General features: G+C 32.2%; 1 protein-coding gene across 2 annotated transcripts in view; it reads left to right on the top strand.

Annotated features, from left to right (window-relative positions):
• LOC118198006 (extracellular tyrosine-protein kinase PKDCC-like) overlaps positions 1-20,303 on the top strand; it is a 48,964-nt gene extending 28,661 nt beyond the window's left edge. For both annotated transcript variants that reach the window (XM_085820575.1, XM_035369587.2), the window contains exon 5: positions 9,645-20,303. In XM_085820575.1, coding sequence (XP_085676701.1) covers positions 9,645-9,724 — 80 coding nt within the window. In that variant the 3' untranslated portion in view covers positions 9,725-20,303. The remainder of the gene's footprint in view (positions 1-9,644) is intronic.
• Positions 20,304-22,370: the final 2,067 nt, after the last annotated feature.

The following is a 22,370-nucleotide window of genomic DNA, read 5'->3' as shown; positions in this document are numbered from 1 at the left end:
TTTATAAAAGTAAGCTTTAACTTTCGATTATGTCAAATAGAATATCTGATATATATTTATTAATATGTAAAGGATCTACAAAAGGAAAGTATGTTTCAAAGTTCATTAAACATAAAGTGGAATTGCTGCAAAAAATGGATAAAGGCATATCCTTTAACGTTTGTTTATCTAAACTTTGTTTATCTTTAACGCTGCGGCACGCCATGAATTGGAAGTTGATCTGTCAGCACTATCCTTGTCTTCAGACAGATGTTTTTATTTTATTTGGCTTATAATTCCTTACTAAATGTAGTATTTCATCTCGATGTAGTCCGTCTTTGATATGATTTAAATCAAATTCCTCGTCATTATAATTTGCTTCCGATAGCGAAGAAAGTGACAGAGGTTATCGAAAACGAAAAAATTTCAATTGACGAATTAGTCGGTAGACACAGCAATTAGCAATTATAGGACTTGAACAGCGGAACTTTGTAACTGAACAAGAAATTATATCTGTTTATAGATTTAAACAGAATATATTATCACATAAAAAACGAAGCAACTTAAACAACTTACATTGAAAGAAATGTTTAATAAAGTAAACAAATAAATATTAAGCTCCTTTTTTGTAAATTTTGATACCCTTTAGATCATAATTGTTCTTTATTTCATAAATTACGGTTTCATATTTTTAATTTTATAATTTCTGCATGCCATCTTACAGATTTAAACTGATGATCTATAATGCGGAAAAATCGATAATCCGGAATCGCCGAAGTCCCGACGAGTCCGGATTAACGACTTTTGACTGTATATATTTACTAATATGTAAAGGATCTACAAAGCAAAAGTATGTTTCGAAGTCCATTAAACAAAAAGTCGAATTGCTGCAAAAAATGGATAAAGGCATATCCTTTGTTTTTCTAACCATTCCGAAATCTGTTTATCAATTTCACGCTGCTCTGCGGGGGAGGGGAACGTCACGGCACGCAATGAACTGGAAGTTGATCTGTCAGCACTATCCATATCTTCAGGGCAGATGTTTTTATTTTATTATAGCTTTCGGCTAGATGTTTTTATAGTTCATTACTAAATGTGGTATTTCGTCTCGATGTACTCTGTCTTTTATATGATTTAAATCAAATTCATTATAAATATCACGAATACACATCAAATAGTTTTCTGGTTGCAATTTTCTAATTTCGACTATGCATAATGTATGCTTTACGCATGTGCGCATTGAAAGAAATGTTTAATAAAGTAAACAAATAAATATTAAGCTTTTTTTTTTTAAATTTTGATACCTTTTAGATCATAATTGCTCTTTATTTTATAAATTAATTTTATAATTTCTGACTGCCATCTTACCAGATTTAAACTGATGATCTATAATCCGGAAAAATCAATAATCCAGAATCGCCGAAGTCCCGACGAGTCCAGATTAACGACTTTTGACTGTACTTGGATCTGGTAAAAGCCAAATAGTCCAAAACTTCCCTGACAGACAAAAAGTTCCAAAGACAAAGCCTCCTTATTTAAAAAGATCTTGGAGCATAAAGTCATGTTCTGATGTTAACAAAATGAATTACAGCTCATGGTGATGTAATTAAAAAAGAACAGTCAAATTTTTAAACTAAAAATGTGGACTAGTGGTCAAAAACTATTTAAGCTGGCTCAGTAACTCTATGAGGAAATAGAAATGGGAAATTATATTTAAGGCTGAAATTATAAACAACTGGGTAATTTACATTATAATAGCTGTATATATCTTTGAAGAATAATTTTCCTTATTATTCAGTTTCTTTCTTCAACATCTTTCCTTTTCATTTTAGAATGTTGGGATTTAATTAAAAACTTCCGTTATTCTATTTAAAAAGAAGAAGAAAAAAAAAAAAAACTAAATGCATTTAGAATGTATAGAAAAAGCTGCTAATTTTATTTCTTTAGTTATATAAACATTCAGAAGAAATATGAAATATACATGGTAAGGGCTGCTTACAGACCTCGTGTGGCAGAATTTTTAGAATTTAGTGACACACCGAGCAACAAAATCTAGAAATGGCAAAAACTTTTAGAATTTAGAGCAGGCATTAGAAACAGAATTTAGAAAGGCATTAGGCTGCAGAATTTATGAGCCTCAGAGATTGCATCAGGTGGGAAAATGTCTAGTGCATATTAGAAGAATCTTTTAAATTGCCAGTTTCGAATTTCTTTATTGATAAAAAAAAATCCTTTCTATAATGCCTGTCAATGTGATAAGATTAGAAGCATTTTTGATATTTTCCATTCTTGTGTCTAGTGAAAAGTACAGAAAATAAAGGAAAGATAAACATGTAAGAAAAAGGTTCTGGTATCAAAAGAAAAGATTCAAACATTATGTTTTCATTCTTCTTCCAGCTGTTCTCCGAAAAGTAAGAAATTCATCGCAAACTTTCTGTAAAATACATCTTCTATGTGTTAATACCATGGAGACATTTTTCGTTGAGTCACATTTTCCTGGAATCTTCTAGAATCGTGGGTCTATAAATCTTGCCTTGAAATCCTCCTAAACTTTCCAAGCTGCAACGTCTAAAATTCTAAAGAAAAATTATCCCTACCAGTTCTGTAACAGCAAAAAGCTAGAAATATTTTGGAAAAAAAAAGGGGGAGTGTAAAATTCATTTTATAGAGAAAAATGCATATTCTGAGACAATTACATGGGAAGAACTCTTACCATGAAGAAATTAAAAAGACAATTTTAATTAATTACATATCTAATTTTGCTTTTGCTAAGAACTGTTTCATAAATTGTTCTTTATAGCATTATACCTTGTTTATTTTTCAGATTCAAAATATTGTATAATTAGTTGCCAAAACGAAACTTTATAATATGTTTAGTTTTGGCAAGCAGCACGTGCGATGCCAAATTTGTGAAATTCTTTGATTTTTAAACACTGACAGATTGTTGTATATATGGGGAGAACAACAATGTTGTATGTGATACCAAGTTCCTGTAATACTCTGATCTATGACAGCGAAAAATAAAAATGTTTTATTTTAATGTTATTTTTTAAATATAATTTCAATCTATTACAATTATTTTAATGAAATTTATCAATGTTACAACGTTTTAAAAAAAACATCGAAAAATTTCCAGATCTCGGAATTAAAAATTTTTCATAGAAAGTGATTGTAAAATCGCCAAAATGTTGACAAGTCGCCAAATTTAGAACCTTTAAAAAATAAATCACATCTCCAAAAGCGATAAGTTGTTTAAAAGCTCTTCATTTGAAAAAAATGAAATTATTTCGAAATGCTTATGTTTCACTTCTTGCTTAGAAACTTGAGTATCCAATCATTTATATTAATATTAATAATATAAATGATTTATATTAGAAATGAAGCTAAGGTTTATTCTCTAGAAAAAGGCTGTCCTCAAGGCTCTGTATCCGGACCTACTCTTTGGAACATAATCATAAATGATCTTTTAAGTCATCTCGACGGTTGTTTAAAAATTGCGTTTGCAGACGACTTACTATTAATTTTCCAAGGAAGGATTTTGAATAACATTCTTTTGAGAGCACAAGAAGTTCTAGATTTTGTCTCCAGTTGGGCGATTTCTCATAAACTCACTTTCAATCCTTCAAAAAGTAAAGTTATTCTTGTTCCCAGTACGTTTGATGAACAAAATATTGCTTCTTTGATGCTCGATAATTCTCCGTTGGAATTTGTAGAAAATGTTAAATATCTTGGTGTCATTCTTGACCAAAAATTAACATGGAAAAAGCACATTGAATTCCTTTCTGCTAAATGTGAAAAAATTATTAATGGCTTTCACCGAATTGCCAAAAATACTTTTGGAGTAAGCTACGATGTTAAGAAACTCATGTATAAGCAGTGTATTGTACCTTTCATTTCGTACGGCTGTCGTGCTTGGGGACATGTTCTTGCCAAGAAGGTTAACAAAAGAAATTTAAGAAAGATTCAACGGAGAATTCTTCTTCGTATTATTAGTGGTTATAGAACCTTAAGCTATGAGGCTACTTTTGTTCTTGCAGGAGTTCCGCCTATTGATTTTGAAATTGCATATAAGAATAATATTTTTGAGTCATTGGCAACTCATGCTTCAGAAGACTGTATTAATGGAATTGTCCCCTTCACTGATCTTCCTCATCCTGCTTCTTTAGAACCCATAAATTTCTGCGATTATAAAGAGACTGCTGAAATAAATTTTCATATGGTTTTCTTTACAGATGGCAGCAAGATGAACAACAAGGTTGGCCTTGCATTTGTTCTTTTTGAAGGCAATTCCGAGATTTGTTTTCTTAGACACCGTATACGGAATGAATGTACAGTTTTTCAAGCAGAACTTCTGTGCATTTATCTTGCCGTCAAGTGGATCCAGGATCATGGGACAGCATCCTCAAAGTACCTTATTTGTTCTGATTCTCTTTCTTCTCTTCAACTTTTGAACAGTATTACCAGCTGCGATAAATTAGTTATCGAAACCCTAGTAACTGTTAGTTCACTTAGAATTAGAGGTATTGATATCTGCTTTGCTTATGTGCGTGCTCATCATGGTTTCTACGGAAATGAAAGAGCTGATTTCTTAGCTAAAGATGCCTTAAATTTACCCATTGATATCAACATTAGCATTCCAAAGAGTTATTGGAAGTCCTTTCATTATAAAAAGCTTTTAGCTATGTGGAATGAGGAATACATTTCATCTTGTAATGCGGAAGTCACCAAAAAGTTCCTTCCTTCTATTTACCATAGACTGAATTCCGAGTCTTTCCTCTCGTTAAATTTTAAAGTGTCTCAGTTTTTATCTGGTCATGGTAAATTTGCAAGTTATCTGTTTCGTTTTAATCTACGATCAAACAATTTATGTGAATGTTCAAAAAGAGTTCCTCAGGATGTGGAACATTTGATTTTCTCGTGCCCTACATTTGATGGCCCTAGATTATGCTTACAGAACGATTTGAAAATGTTCGGAGTGACTTGGCCAGTGAACTTATCTGTTTTCGTGAAGTCCAGACTGCTGTTCTCTGCTTTTGTTCGCTTTATTTATGCATGTAATTTTTAATGTTTATTTATACATGTAACCTTTAATGTTCTAGTTAACTTACTTCTGTAAGCCCTGTGTTGTACATATGTGGTGCATGGGGAGTCTGTATGTTCTCAAAGGAAAAAAAAAAAAAAAAAAATAGGAACAAATGATAACCCATGAACCCATTGAAAAGATAACCATATGTGTCAGTGAATTGCCAACAATATTCCTCCAAAATGCTAATTCACACTCAAAATGGGAGTCGTAAAACAGAAATTTCAGACGATTAAAATTAAGTATCTTATGCCGATTTTGGTCAAAATTAAGGACTTTTAAGGACCAAAAATCAATTCCAAAAACCTAAGGATTTTGAACGACTCTTAAGGACCATACAAACCGTGTAAAGCTGGGGTACTCAACTCGGTGACCGCGATGCCCAAGGCGACCTTGCATAGTGCCCATCAGGCTTCGTTCAAAAAATAGTTTTTGCTGCAACAGTCTTTCTTGGGATCGCACATGGAGGGGGTTTGGCAGGGAAGGGGTAGAAACTTGGTTGGCCTTGTCTTGGGTTTCGGAAGCATCGAGAGTGATGGTGTGTCTTAACTTCATTCTTCTTGTCACCTCTGTCCGGTTTAAAGTGACAATGCTAACAATCGAACGCACGCCTCGGGCCTGGGAGGCCCTGCTACCCAATTTCTGAAAAAAAGGAAAGATAAATTCCGGAAATGCCTGTGAATGACACGTACATGACCTTGAATGCAGCTACTAAGAAGGTCAAAAAATTTCACTGAAAGGACTTAATTTCTGTATTATGTTTTGTAATGACCGGGCATCCTCACTGGTTAATAGAACGATAAAGTTTTAAGATTTGGAGCACGATATTACAAAGCTCACCACACCAAACAGGGCTGACAAAAATGAAGGGAACTGCAGGTCAGAGTCGACCCTTGACTTGACGGTATGACCCAATTATATTAAATATTTAACAAGGTGCAAAGGGAAACTTTTGACCCACGTTCTTCACCAATCTTCTTTGAGCTTTTGGCAGTGACAGTGTTAGTGGTGCATCCAGTCTTGCCGTCATCCTCATTCTGCATTGGGGCTTAGCGATTTGGTTTTTTTTTTTTTTTTACCCCTGGATGAGTGGGCCCAGCAAAAGGCAGAAGATATACAATTACAATTCCAGCTGGGAAGAAACGTATTGCTTTGTTGATGTGAAAGGGAAGTGTGTGTGTGTGTTTGTTGTGTGGCACTACTGTAGCATTGGCCAAGAAACATAATGTGGAATGTCATGTTCAGACATGGAACATTTTCAACAAACTACCCGGACGGTTCAGAAATTAGGAAGAAGAAAGTATGTGAGCTGAAATTGAAACTTTCAGTGCAGCAATCACTGTTTGTTAGGCCAGTTTCAAAGTCCAAAAATGCAGTTTCGTTAAAATTGCTCACTTGCTGGGGAAGAAGAAAAACATTTTCAGACCGTGGGTTGCTGATGGAAGCATTTCTTGCAGATGCCAAAAACCTCTTTGACGGATTCTCTAACAAGCGTGAAGTCATCAAAGCAATTCAGAACCTTCAATTATCAGACAGCACTGTTTTAAGGAGAATAGAAGCAATTGCTGATGACATGCAGTCTCAACTGAAGAGAGACTTGGAAACATGTGAATGGTTTTTCTCTCCAATTTGATGAGTCCATGGATATTTCTGACATGTCGCAGTTAGCTGTTATGATAAGAATGGTATTTAACAACTTTTCTGTTAAAGAAAAATTATTAAAAATTCTGCCTTGACGATGAGAACACGAAGAGAGGACATTTATAAAGCTTTTAAGATGTTTGCGGCAGAAATTGGCTTGCCGCTTAAAAACTATCGGCAGTTACCACAGACAGAGCACCTGCCATGACAGGAAGAACCAGCAGCTTTGTCACTTTGTGCAAGAAAGGCGAGTGTTTTTCAAACTTCATGTCTTATCACTGCATCATTCATCAAGAAGCGTTGTGCGCAAAGATATTTCCATTCGAATGCATCATGAATGTTGTCACATCGATTATCAATTCTATTCATGTGGCTTCTTTTAAACACCGGCTTTTTAAAGCACTGGTGAAAGACTCCGAAGGTAAAACAGTCGACCTCATCTTATATGCAGAAGTCTGATGGCTCAGCAGAGAAGTTCTATCAAGGTTTTTATCGCTTACCAAGCAGATAAAAGAGTTCATGCAATCTAACCCTGACAAATTCAGTAAACACATTGAAAAACTATATGACTCTTTGTGGTTATTTAATCTGGCTTTCCATGCCGACATCACTGAGAAACTGAACATTTTAAACCTGGATCTTCAGGGTAAATATAAGGAGCTGGCTCAAATGATGGGATCTGTGAAAGCTTTCAAAGATGTCTCAAATGAGATCAAAATCCCTGGTTCATTTTCCAAACAAGAACAAAATTGGTGAATGATGACAATTTTGGGTCCTTGCGATTTTCCGGCCATCTTAAGATGCTTCTGGACCAATTTGAAAGTGATTTCAAAATTTCAGTTGCCTGGAGCTAGCGGTGAGCTTTTTTGTCAACCCATTCACTACGAAGCAACTGAAACGCCACAGCAATTGCAAGAATTATTGCCACAAACGTGGAAATAGTCGAACTGGAGAATGATACTATCCTACAAGCACATGTCACAGATGCAGACTTATGGAAACTTGTGGAAAAGAATAGGTTTCCATTATCAAGAAGTATTGCATATAAAATCAAATTTTGTTTTGGGTCTACCTACCTCTGCGAATATTTAAACCATGAACATTATCAAGTCGAAAAACCGGAGCAGGCTCACTGATTCGCATCTTGACAATTGCTTGTGTGCGGGGAACCTCAGCGTATGTACCTAATGTTCATATGTTGGTAAACGAAATTCAGTGTCAAAAATCACATTAAGTGCAACACTACAGACAGAAAAGACATGACTATATTGTAAGTAATAAAATTTTTGTGCATGATATTTTGTTTCTATCTCGATCCATTTTTTTTAATCTTCTTTATGAGGGTGCTTTTTTTTCTTACGAGCTAGATTTAACTAGTAACGTGATAATACCACTAAGGGATGGCCTGTATATCAGCCGGGGTGGAAAAGTTATGTGGTGCCCACTTTGCTTTCTGAAAGTGCATTATGTGCCCCAGTACCAAAAAAAAGTTGAGTACTATTGCTGTAAAGCATACTTCAGACGTTTACCAAGTCACTTTGGTAAAAGCTATGTTTTACCGGTAAAGCTGAAGATTTACCAGACTTTGAGCTTTTACAGTAGAATATATATAGGAAAAAAGCAGCAATGATGCCAAATTTGTGAAATTCTCTGATTTTTAAACACTGAGAGATTGTTGTGCATATAGGGAGAACAACAGTGTTGTATGTGATGCCAAGTTTCTGTAATACTCTGTTGTTCTGTAATTCACTGTATACACTGTTGGAACAGTGGGGAAAAAAAAAAAAGAAATTTCCATATGGATGCTTCTTGCGATTTTATTAAATGGTTGTTGTTTTATGTAATTCTTGGTGTACCACCATTTGTAAAAATGGCTATTTACATCTTAACTTAACAAAAAATTAGTGACAAGTTTTTTGGGAGGGGTGTAAGGATAACCAGAAAGTACTGTTTTAATTAAATCAAATTATTTAAATTCGAAACATCATAATTTTGCATCTCTAGATTTAAATATATTTTGAATCTTTTATTTTCACTTTATGTTTTAGTTAGGAATTAGTTGATTTAATAACATTATTCCTTTAACTCAAGAAATGCATTAATTTCTCAGTTATTTTTTCTGATATACCACTGGTTCTTGGTATAACTGAAAAACCAGGATAGTGGAAAAAACTTAACACTTTAGAGGCTTTAAAATTATGATATACAGCACACTATTTAATGTATAATTTTGTAAAATTATTAAAATAAACAGAAAATCTTGGTAAATTTAAATATTTTCTTCTGAAAAATGTATTTCTTTTCTATATATTTAGATAATTTGGAGCAAATCGCATAAAGCTTGGTATTATTAACCTAAGCTATTCACCTAACAATTGTGATTAATTTAACAGTATAATAGTTAGTGTGCGCATTATTGTAGCTGATCTTGCTATTTTATTCCCGTCTTCACCATATACGCAGAATGTCTCAGTTTGCTGAAATCCTATAGAATTCATTGTTTTAGTCATTCTGTTGTGTAACTTGATGCTATTATTTCTTCTTTATAGAACATTCATCTTTTCTAGTATAGATCAGTTCCCCTCCCCATCAAATGAAATTCAGTTTCAAAAATCATGAGTTTATTCTAAAACTTAACATGTTTTGTGTGGCCCACGATTGTTTTTAGATGATCCATGAAAAATCAGGAGTTTGATGTATCACAGAAACAAATTTGACTAGTATAATTAATGTGTAATATGCATGTGATAACTCATCTGATCTCCGATCTTGAAAAATTATAAAAAAATTCCCATTTTTGAAAACAGTGCTACTATAAATGGCATCATTTAGTTGTAATTGTTTAATGATATTAAATTCATTAATAGGCAATATATTAAAATATTTCTAGATGCTATCAAACAGAATTCTTTTATTTTAGGATGTATATTTTTACTTACAGGAAGAAGAATTGCCAAGTTTAAAAAAGGAATCGGAACTTCTCTTGATAATAATGCTACCACATTATTTGTCAAACTGTGATATTTTATAATTTTTTTAAAGTGTTGTATTCAAATATTGTTTTTATCACTGATGCAAATATTGTCAAATGTTCGCAGCTATGATTTTGTATGCTGCATTTCCTGGTATGATTTGTTTGCATCCAGATATAATACCTATATAATTTTAAATATTTATTTTTTATTTTTAATTGTAAAAATATTTACCTTTTTAAAATCTAAGGAAACTGCAATTTTCAATGTAATATTTTACTAGCAACTATTAATTTTTGAGGTCAGAGTTTGAAAGAAAATTCTGAATAATCCTTAAAAATGGAACATCATCTTTCATTAAGACACAATAACACGCCGAACAAATACTAATTCAAAAGTCAAACAACAAAATGCTGATTTTTATTGTTTGACTTCTGAATTAGTATCATCTTTCATATTAATAGCTTCATTGCTTAAAATATAAAAAATCAAATCTTCATTTTATTAAACAGGTTAGTAAATAAAATAAAATTTATAATAACCTTCTTTTAGTTATCAAAACTTTTATTTGAGAACTGTAGTGATATTTATATGCTAAGCCCTCCCCCAGAATATGTTTATTTTATAAAATTTCTGTTAATATATTATTTTTTTATAATGACAGTCTTCTGTTGTAGTCTATTTTTTTCTTTTTCTTTTTTTTTAATTTAGTTTTTACAAAATTATTTTATGATTTTTCTGGATAAATCATCTTTAAATTGTACTTAATCTTGAATTTGTGAATGAATGTCATATGTTCCATCAAAAGTTTTAAATTATATTTGTAACAGATATAGTTAAAATTAAATTGAAACTTCTGAATTAGCATGAAGTATGAATTGCAAGTTAATTTGATTCTTTTCTATTATTGGGACCAAATTCAGAAATGCACGTGTGTATATGTGTGTGTGTGTACATGAGTGTGAATGTATATACATACACATACATACATAGATTTTTTAATCTGGTTCCAATAACAGAAAAGCACTGTTCATTGTTGGTGGGTTACAGAAAATCTTGAGTTTTTCCATTCTATAATAAGTATTTATTTAAAATTAAAAATTATTTTTAAATAATTTTACACTTATACATTGATTTATTATATGTTCATTATTGCATTAATTTCATTTAAATCTCTTCCTAGTCTCCCTCGTTTCTAAAATCAATGTTACAATAAGCTGGAATAAAAAAACATGTGGGTTGTGGTAGTTCGGGTAACATAGTTTTAGAATAATTTACATACCAACTTTGGTGTTATTTTTCAGGTATTTTGCCCCCCCCCCCAAAAAAAAGGAAATGCTACTTAAAAGTGCTATAAAATATGTTAACTTTATAGTAGTAGTAGTAGTATAACTTTATAGTATATATATCTTGTCTCCTAAAAAAAAAAAAAAAAAAAAAAAAAAAAGGTGTTTGCTTTTTTTACTATACTAGGAAATTTATACACTTTTGGATAATTGCTAAGGATGGATGACAGTAGCAGTGACAGCAACCACAAAATGGAAGGCTGGAAAATGTGGAAATTAGCAAAAGTGTGGGATACAGAAAGTCCTGTTGTGCATATGCAAATTTTGGATTGCCAAAGCAGTTTGTCACGTGATGCTATCATAGAGAAGATAAAAGGATTTGATGCATATTGACCTTTGTTGTTCAAAAGCAAAATTTAACGGGAAAGAATCAATTGATGAATTTGCAATTTTTGTATGCCTTCCTGATGTCACTTAGATGATATTATACATGGTCGCATTATTGGCCATATTAAAAGTGCAAAAAATAAAACATTGCTAGGGAGTTTGACGTCAGCCGCTGTTTCAAGGCTTTAGAAATAATTTCACACAAATGGAATGTGTAGCAAATGTCACATAGGAGGTCGTGTTCACAGTGCGATGGCTGTAGAAAATAGGTACACTGCTTTAAAAAAAAAAAAAAAAAAAAAAAAAAAAAGACAGTTCTATATTTCCCGTTCTACTGGGCTGATTCACAAAATTCAAATTGCGTTCTTTATGTCTCGAAATCGCGACTTAGATTTATATATAACACTTTTTTAACATAGGTATTTTGACACAAAATCTGACTTTTTCTGAAATAACATACCATTTTTTTTACATATTTCGATTCTACGACTCAAATTATGCCTAGATACTAAATTTTGTAAAATTTGGTGCGAAATTTATGGAGAAATTCAACAGTTTATATTGGCGCTTTTTCTCAATTGCACCAAGAACAGTTCACTTGGCGAACTTCTTAATATATGGCAACCTATTTTCCTTTCCCGTAAGGGGGAAAAAAGACACCATCGTTCCTTTTTTCAAATAATATTCTTCATATTATATTTTTAATTATAATTGTTATTATTTTAAGTAATTTTTTTTCTTTTTCGAACATTTTAATTATTTAAGTTGCACGGTTTCTTTCGAATAACTATTTAAAAAATTTCTTTTTAACCATTCAAACTGCGTAGTTTAAATAAAAGGTGCATCGTTTATTTTATTTTTTTTTTCAAATAGTTTTCTTTATACTATATTTTTAGTCATAGTTACTATTTTAGGAAATTTTTAAATTTTTAGACTTTTATTTTAATTGTTAGAGTTGCATTGTCTCTTCAGATAATTATTTTAAATTTTTTTATTTATTCATTCAAACTGAGCATTTTAAATATATTTATTAATATAAATTTTCCAGGATTTTATTTTATTTATTTGAATTGCGGTTCTTTCAGACGAAAACTTTGTGTCGCAGACTACGGTGCATCTGAAAACTGAATATATTAAAAGAGAAAATACAGTAAAGCACAGTTCACACGCCTTTCAATGTTCCATTCAGAAAAGATATATAAATGAGAAAGATGTATAACCGACATTTTAACTTAGGTTGACTTGCATACATTGCTTTAAACAGTTTTATCATCGTGCCCATTGCTTTACACAATTTTATCCTACATTTGGTTTCTTAAAATGTTATTCATATTTTAGTCAAATATTTTATTTTTAAAATAGCAAGAATCAAATATCATAAGATTAAAAAGTTTTAAATTTAAAAAAATACAAATACTAAATTTTACGCAAAAATTTATTTTTTCTTCTCTTTTTCTTGCTCTTTTGCTGTAAAGCTTCTTGCTGTATTCTGCTTCATTCTTGTTCTTTTTCTTTAGGCATTCTGCAAGTATATTAAAAAGCATCCAACTTTTCGAAACATCTTGGTATTTCTGACAATCATTTTAAATAAAGTTATCGCCTTCCATTTCATAAAGGCCAACAAAAGGCCGAGCGTTAAAGTCGCTGAACACTGGTAGCTCTCCGGGGTTTGAATCCCGGTAAACAGGCTGGTTGCATGGGCATTTTCGTGGATTTTCTCATGTGTTACGTGTATGACAGCTGGTTTCTCTTAGAAAGTTCACAAAGGCATCCTTCCTTTTAGGGGGCCCACCAGCGCACGAGCGATATAGTCGCAGAACACTGGTAGTTCGGTCCGAGGTTCGAATCCCGCAAACGGGCTGGCTGCATGGGTGTTTCCGTGGTTTTCCATGTGTAATGTGTATACGAGCCAGTTTCCCTTAGAAAGTCCACATCCCTCCCCTTAGGCAGATAGCCCTAGTGTGCTTTGCCATAATTAAATACACCACCATACCACCTTCCTTTTAGGCAGATAGCCCTGCTTTGCCGTAACTTAATAATCCAATTCAATCCATTTCATCAGTATTTGGTTAGAGCCTTTATCAGTCTTTAGAGGCTAACCATTTTGAAGGTATGAGATGAAAGGAAAGGCTGGTTTCATCAAGAGGTTTTGGTTTATTTAATTATGACAAAGCACACTAGGGCTATCTGCCTAATGGGAGGGATGTCTTCGTGCAGGACTTTCTGAGGGAAACTGGCTCGTATACACATGGGGAAAACCACGGAAACGCCCATGCAGCCAGCCCGTTCGCGGGATTCAAACCTCGGACCGAACTACCAGTGTTCAGCAACTTTACCGCTTGGCCACTGTTTCATCAGGAAGAAAAAAAAAGTCTTTAGGTGACATCCAGATACATTACTGGATAAACTCCTGAATCTTTAAATAATTTGACTGAGAAATCATGGGATTCTCCGTTTATGATACAATATGATGTTCTATAACGTAATTTAAATTTATACAACCATATATAGTCTAAAACCAGTCGCTTTTCACTTTAATCTGCAATGATATCGTTTTTGTCTTTTCTGTTAACACAAGCTCAATTGATGGCATTTGCTGGTGTAGACTTCCAAGTTTTTTCTCTTTGAACACCTAAATTCTTTGAAGTATCCTGAAAGTATATTCAAAAGCGTCCAACTTTCAACATCTTGGTATGCCTGACAGCCAAATTTCCCTGCAAATTTTTGCTTACTTTTCTCCCTAATTTTCACTTTCCTTCTACAGTTATTTTCAGTGCTCACACAAGAAAATTAAGATTTTTCGATTACTAGACTTCCATAAATTTTGCATTCTTGTCAATTTTTTTAAAATATCAATTACATGAATTGCGTTTCAGCTGAAGACAGCTTTTCATTTTCTAGTAATTTTAAATATAAATAAAGTTTAAAGCGAAGCCCAAAGGATAAATATTTTAATTAAAAGATATTTTGCTAAATGACAAAGACATGAAACAGTCCAGCAGTGTTTATCCTGTACCACCGAGTGATCCGATTCTTATATCACCTGAAACAATCTAAATCATATTAAAGATCATGTTTTTTTATACAATCTATAATGCGAGAGAAAAATTAGCTTCTTAAAACATTCTTTCTAAGAAAATTAATATAAAAATTTATATTTATATACTTTTTTTTTTTTTTTTTTTTTTTTTTTTTTTAAAGCTGGGACTTGAACCAAACTGTCAAACTTTTAAAGTTTAATTTACATGGTGGTTATAATTAAAGTTCCACTTTGAAATGGTCATAAAAGGAAAACTACTGGACCAAATGCTATCAAACTTGGCAATCGTGTAAACGAGGTTATGGAAATTTATTTTTCCGCGGAGAAAAAAAAAAATAAAGGAGTTCAAAAACTCACCACCAAGGGAAAAATGGTGCTGTATGCAATATTGTTAAATGAAATAAGACATGAAAACACTGGTTTAAAATGAGTTTGTTTCCGAAACGTGTTACAAAGCATGTTCAATGTAGCTTCCAGCATTTTCCGAAAGCAAGTTAAATTCTGTTACTGCATTCTCAACAGCAGCCCAGCATATCAGGAGGAATGTTATGGACATGTCGGTGTATCACATTTTTCATTTCTGCCAAATTGTTTAGATTATCACCATAAACAGTGCTTTTGAGTTAACCCCATAGCCAAAAGTCACAGAGGTTTGAGGTCTGGTAGGAAGAGGGGAAGTGTCGGCCTATAAAAGATGCACATTCGTGAAATGTTGCCTAAGTAACTGTGCGACACATGTGAGGTGGTCCTGCATAAAAATCTTAGTATCTAAAATGCCACGTTACTGCAGTTCATGTATCACGAAACATTTTAACATAGACTCTAAGCGAGCTGCAATCACAGTAGTCCAGCTGTCGACTGCTCTTCAGACAAAATGGTTCAGTTATGAAACTAGCTGTCATTCCACACCGTGCTATGCAATCAAATGCAATGGAACTAGGTAGGTAACATGAGGGATTTCTTTGGCCCAAATCAATTAAAAACGTTTTGAATCAGTATCTTCATGTTTTAGGGCCGAATTCAGGCTTCAAAAATTACAAATTAGCGATCTGTAAGAAAACGATTTCCAGATTGTACGCACTTGTGCGAGTGATTTGTGATCTCACATTTTCTAATCTCTAATTAGTGGTTTTCATGGAAGAATTTCTCCCTTACATGAATGGCGCACTCGGCTTTTATCGAATTTAACGCCTTTAGATGGTAATTTGCTTACTTCAAAGTTTCTTAAGAGTATACAACATATTAAACCTGTGTAACAAAAAGTTAAGTTACATTCTGACCCATATTTCGTTTAACAATATTGCATACAACACCATTTCCCCCCTGGTGGTGAGATTTCGAACTTTCTTTTTTTCTCGGAAAATAAATTCCCATGACCTCCTTCGCACGGTTACCAAGTTTGATAACATTTGATCCAGTAGTTTTCCTTTTATGACAGTTTCAAAGTGGAACTTTAATTATAACCGCCCTGTATATTATTAAACTTTAATTTGAAGCTATGCATTATATGTATACCATGCGTAGGATTTTCGCTTTTATGGAAAAAATAAAGAATCAAGCAAATATACTTAGGAAAATGGACCAAAACTGAAAAATTTTCCCTCCCTCCGAATATAAAATATTGAAACTTTGACCTTGAATTTATTGTATTATCGAAATATTCAATTTGACTTTTCTTCTAATCCTAGTTCCGACAACAATTCCGTCAAAAATTCTGAATTACTGAAGCTAAAGTAAAAGGTTTAGTATATATTCACTGCATGTTAATAAAAATAGATTATACAATTTACGCTGATGCAACTTTTTGTCTGAATGCACAACATGTAATGGAAGAGAAGGCTTGTAGAGATCTGTTTTTGGCATGACTCTAAAAGTAGATGTGATACTCCTTTTGTCTCTTCAATGTCAAAAAACTTTCCTTTGAGAGGCAACTTTAGTTTTTGGGAAAGAAAAAAAAAAAAAAAATCACAAGAAGACAAATTTGAAGAACATGCAGGACGATTGAGTACACATATTTATTTTCGGAACATAAGCGGTTTTCCAACTGGTTACTGAATGATGAAAAGATGCATTGTCATGCAATAGAAAACATTTGGAATACGTTTTCTGACTGAATAACGTAAGATTAAAAGTCATCTGCTTAATTCACAGCCATTTACAAGTTAACTACTCAGGCAATTGCAGAATCGTTTTGATCCTGAGCTTGTAAGACAAACCTACTATCAGTGGATTTAAACACTTCTTTAATCTTCCGAGAACATTCCTTCTTTAGCTCATATTCCAAGAATATTAAGTGAACACAATTATTGCAAAAGAAATTGATATTCATTTGCACTACGGCTTGGTAGTTTACTAACGAGTTAACAAAACTTAAATTCTGCTTTTTGTGTCTAAGAATACAACAATATTTTAAATATTTACAAATAAAATATTAAATGAGCCTCACCAGTTGCCTAGCATTTGAAGATTGTTAAATACTAATTGTTTGTTGCGAAGTCTAACCCAGGCTGCATGGTTGGTTTTCGTAGTTTTCTAGGTTTTCTTTAGAAAGGTTCTTAACCAAATAGCTCCCATGTTCTTTCTATGTTCAAATAACCAATTAACCTAGTTTAAGCGCGATTTCCAAGTGAAGTTACTAGCAAAACCCGAATACTCATTAAAAATCATGTAGCTTGCCAATCGGGAGTAACATGAAAGATACGGCATCAATAATTAAATTGCTGTTACGATACGCTGTTTCTAAACTTAGATGGTCATTCCTTAATTAAATATAATTGATTTGTAACTTCTACTAGAGCTGACAGTAAGAATTGAAGTTTAAATAAATAGTATCGTGTGCAGTCTTGATTAATATAAAATTAGAAATATTTGCATAGAAAAATATTTGCATTCAGACAAATTTTTTTGAAATATTTGCAATTACTTTATAAGAAGGATTTATTAATAACCATAATAATTACTTATTATATTACTGATGATAGGATTCAGTTCTTGACAATTACATTCTAAATTAGAATTTTAAAGATATAATGAAAATACGCTACGCATAAAAATACATTTTAGGATAAAATACGAGTGGATTTTTTATATTTAAAAACTTCTTAAATTCATTTAATAAACATCGTACCCTCGTTGTTAATTGAATCCAGAATTTGGGTGTCGTTTATATAATTATTCTTACTTGTCCACAGAACCTGCTGACTTATCCAGCCATTAAGTAGCTGCAGATAATTTCTACATAGCCATTGAACTTCCGTTAATTCAGTCTCTAGAGGGTTGTATGTTTATATCATAATTTGACTTTTATAAAAATGATTATTCTAAATCTTATGTTTCTATAAAAATATACTGTGCTTTAAAAATACGGATGATAATATCAGCCACTTCATAAGCAACAACTTGTTTAGAAATAAATTATGCAGTTAATGTCGTAAAATATTTTCATAAAATTCGAATAAACATCAAACAAAAGTTCTAAGTTTTAGACAATTCAATTTAAACGAAGTTAAAGTAAAGTAGCAGACGATTTAGTAGCTCTTACAAATATATATATATATATATATATATATTTTTTTTTTTTTTTTAAGAAAGAGAAATTTTAAAAAATAGTAAAAAATTTGAATAATATCATCTATAATTTTATAAAAAATAGCTTTTCGCATATATTAATAAATATTTATTACACATCATTGAGGGAAAAATTTCATATAATTAGTTCTCCGTAAAATTTTATTTGAAATTTAAGGTTAAAAATAGCTGTGGCAATTCACTGTAACAAAAATCCATAAACCACATTTGGCGTTATTATCGCTCAAAAAAAGATGCCAAGTTTCAAAACGCGAAAATATGTAAATTCGTGTATATCTTAGAAAATTTTGAATAAAAAAGTAATTTTTTGCAGGTATACTTAGAAATGCACCTACTTTAAGATGATGGGAAAAATTTTATAGGTTATAATTCAAATTTTTTTTCGAAAAATTTATAAAAAATATTTAAAAAATAAAACACAAAAAATGGGTAAATTTTATTTGGAATGAACCTAAATTTCGAAATGTGAAAGGAAAAATAAAAAAAAGTTTAATAAAAAAAGAGATATTAATACATATTTTCCAAATTCAATTAACATTGAGGAGCTAGAATTTTGAGAGCTAATATTTTAAAAACTACTCTTACGATTTTTACAAAACTTGGCATTCTGGCATAATTTAAGTCGTAGAATCGAAATATGGAAAAAAAATCGGTATGTTATTTTAGAAAAAGTCCGATTTTGTGTCAAAATACCTATGTTAGAAAAGCGCTATATATAAATCTAATATATATCCTAAGTCGCGTTTTTGAGAGATGAAAAATGCAGTTTGAATTTTATCAATTGGCCCAGTAGAACGAGAGATATAGCACTGTCCCCCTTTTTTTTTTTTAGCAGTGTACATAGTGCTATCGACAAAATAAACCGGCACAGCGCAGCTATTGAGGTAACAAATCAGTTACTTGCTATTACTGGCAACCGGATTTCCTGAAAAACTGAAGCCAGATGTTTGCATCAAGGAGGATTGCATGCCAGCCATCCTGTTGTGTGCATACCACTGTCCAGACAGCAATGCATTGTCCGTTTGCAATGGCATCATGAGCATCGTAATTGGACTCAATGGAATTGGTCTTGTGTACTGTTCTTAGATAAGAGTAAGTTTAGTCTGTTACTGGATTATAGACGCCAACTGATCTGGTGTGAGAGCAATACTGCTTATTATTCAGAAAATATCCAGGAAAGGACCAATATTCAAGATGCAGTATCATGGTATGGGACGACACTATGATCGGTTGCCCACTGCTACATGTTGTTGCAATTGAGACTATGATTGGCCAATGATACATTAATGATGTTCTGTGATGGTGTCGGTGATAAATTTGTTTTCATGGACGACAGTGCAATATGTCATCGAACAGCTGCTGTCCAACATTGTCTACAGAATGAGGATATTCAATGTCTCCTATGGCCAGCATGTTTGCCAGATAAGAATCCCATTGAAAATGTTTAGGATGCTTTGGGAAGGAGTCTTGCTGGTCAACAATGGCCTCCAATGAACAAGGACACCCTTTTCGTGCACTGACAGAGAAATGGACGAATTACTGCAACAGTTATTGGATAATACTGAGCAAAGTATGACACGATGTGTGGAATCTTACATCACCCTCCATGGCGACCATATCCCGAACTGACATCTTACGAGAGAATGCCTGCAGATGGTAATTGCATTTTATTCCTCCACTTTTAGGTTATTCAGCACAATATGACCATTTTATCCCTTGAACACTTTTCAAAACCTTTTAGAATTCCGAGCACAATAAATTATCTTTATTGTTATGTCCTCATATTCTGAATTGTCAGCTTATTTTATTTTACTTGGCATCCAAAAAAACACGCTTACTTTTTAACGCTACATACCCATTTGTGATCATCCTTAGCAATTGTCCACCAGTGTAATTGTACCAGCAGTGGCGAGATGAATCTTTTGGGACTCCCCTATCAAAATCATATGTCACAAGTATTTTTATTTGTTTTTAAATCAGTTTATGTATTTAATATTGCAAGAATGCAACTTTAGTCAGTTATTAAACTGGAATACGGAAGATCAGATCGCGTAACTTTTTCCTATGGTATAGCTATGTTTATTGCAATATCTCGCATTTATATGTTTTAATTTTTTTTTTCTTAGAAAGCACTTAACTGTAAGCTAAAAATTGTTGACTGCGATGTGCTAATATACTGTTCTGTCTAAATATTTAAGCTACTTATTTAAAAATTGCTTCCATTTATTAAATAAATTAAACAATGAAATCTTACCATACTAATTTTTCTACGACTTCTTAAATATGACAGCTAATTATTTGCTGAAAATAAAAGGCTTAAAATTTTATTTTAAGTATTTCAGTTTCAATTATTTTCATAATTTTCTTGTGATAAAAAGCTGCACTTAATCAACTAACATCTCAAATTACTTTTAACATGAGCTCTGAAAAATGCTTGAAATCTTTACAATTGATTCATGTACACACAAAAAGGGAAAGGAAGGAATTCTTTCAAAATTCACAAAATGCTTTTATAAATGGATGTTGAAACTGCTGTTTAAAAAAGCAGAATTTTTTTATTTGATTTTTGTTTAAAGATGAATTTATATTTTAAAACTACATATTTGAAATATATTTATAATAAAGTATATAGTAATATATATAATAATATATATTTGAAATATATTTTTAAAATACAAGTAACCCTCGTATAACACAGTAGATAGGTTTCTGGAAAATGCCGTGTTGTGTGAAACCCAGAGCTACTATAAAAAGGGGGGGGGTTATGTTCCGAAAACGTATTAAAAACAATTTTTCTAAATTCTACATAAAAAACTTAATTTTTATTAATCATATACATATATGTACAATACAATACAAAAAATATTACATATTTTAATAAAACTTTAGTACTGCTATAATCAACTGAGAACGTTTTTCCAGTGGAATGAGATCGCTTTCACTTTCAGAATTTTTTTCTTCATTTAAAGTTCTGGTATTTTCTTCCCTCTTTTAAAAATTTGTAATTTTATTTGCCTACTAGTTCTTTACCGAGTCAATGTAAATTTCTCGATATGGAGATAGACAGTTTTGCAGCTCCCTCTTGAATTGTCAGCTTATTTCAGCAGAAGGGTCTGTACTCAAGAAAAATGATTCAAGATTTTCAGCTACGCTTAGGCCTTCTTTTAATTTTTTTAATGTTAAATTATTAACTTTACAATCTTCATCAGTGCTAGTCTCCTCAGAATCGATTTGATTTATGGAATCAGATGCCATTTCCATCAAATCTGCTTCGTCAATTTCTTCCTTCTGCTAATAACTATTGAAAGTCCTCAATAGCCATGTTGACAAAACCTTCGCCTCGGATTGATTTAGCAAGTTTTTAATAAGCCAACAATTTCATTTTCTGACGATTCACGCATGTTTTCTATTTCATCTGAAGAGGGACATATCTTCTGCTAACATGCATTTAATGTTGATGCTTTCAGATTTTTCAGAGACAAAGATACGATGTTGATACAGTGCTCGATTGAAAATGTCTTTCAAGCTTCCATTACCTTAACTGGTTTTAAATCAGTTAAGTCTAAAATGCACTGTAATGCTCTTCTTATGTAATATATTTTAGAGGTATAAATAATACCTTGATCCAATAGTTGGAGTAAAGAAGTAGTGTTGGGTGGTAGGAACAGTATTTTGACGTTGGGATGATTCAAATCTTGTGGCTGACATGGAGCATTATCTAATAGTAATACAGTCTTGAAGCTCAAATTTTTCTGCCTTAAATATTGACATTCAGGATCTGGCACAAAACAATTTAAAAGCCAAGCTTTAGCTTCATAATCAAAGTCCTAGCAGCTTGATAATCAGGCGATGCAGATTCTCCTTGAATTCTTATGATATGAGTTGCAAGACTCTTTTTGAAATTTTTGAACCAACCTTTACTTGCCAGAAAATCTGGGTTGACAGAGGATTCTCCATATTCTTTAAGGTGCTTGAAAATTTTGAGTGCTTTTTGTTTACTGATATTTCTTATATATTAATTTTTTTTAGACAGCTATCATCAATCCAAATGCTGAGTGGTATTTTCATCTTCTCAGTTATTGGTGTGGGGGGGACTGCATTTCTTATTTATTTTTCATTTTTCTTAATAGTGCGGACTGTTGCTTCATTCAAATTTAATTTGAATGAAGCAACAGGCATCTCACTTTCTGACAAAATTATTGAGATTTGGAATACAACAGCAAAAACAAGCATGAAAATAACAACACTGCTTGTTAAAAATGAAGATTTGTTATGTGCATGGTTTATTTTTTAATAATGCTGTTGTTTTTTGCAATGCTTTACTGTTCTTGCTTCAAAGTTTAAAAATTATCTCGTTAAACTCTTAATTCCACTGCTCTAATTTTTTCTCCCTC

Source organism: Stegodyphus dumicola, chromosome 1, assembly GCF_044657685.1.
Source record: "Stegodyphus dumicola isolate Sdum_Otavi_A_Nest chromosome 1, ASM4465768v1".
Taxonomy (NCBI): Eukaryota; Metazoa; Arthropoda; class Arachnida; order Araneae; family Eresidae; genus Stegodyphus; species Stegodyphus dumicola.
The sequence above is the reverse complement of the archived record's forward strand: the minus strand, read 5'-3'. Positions and strand labels throughout refer to the sequence as shown.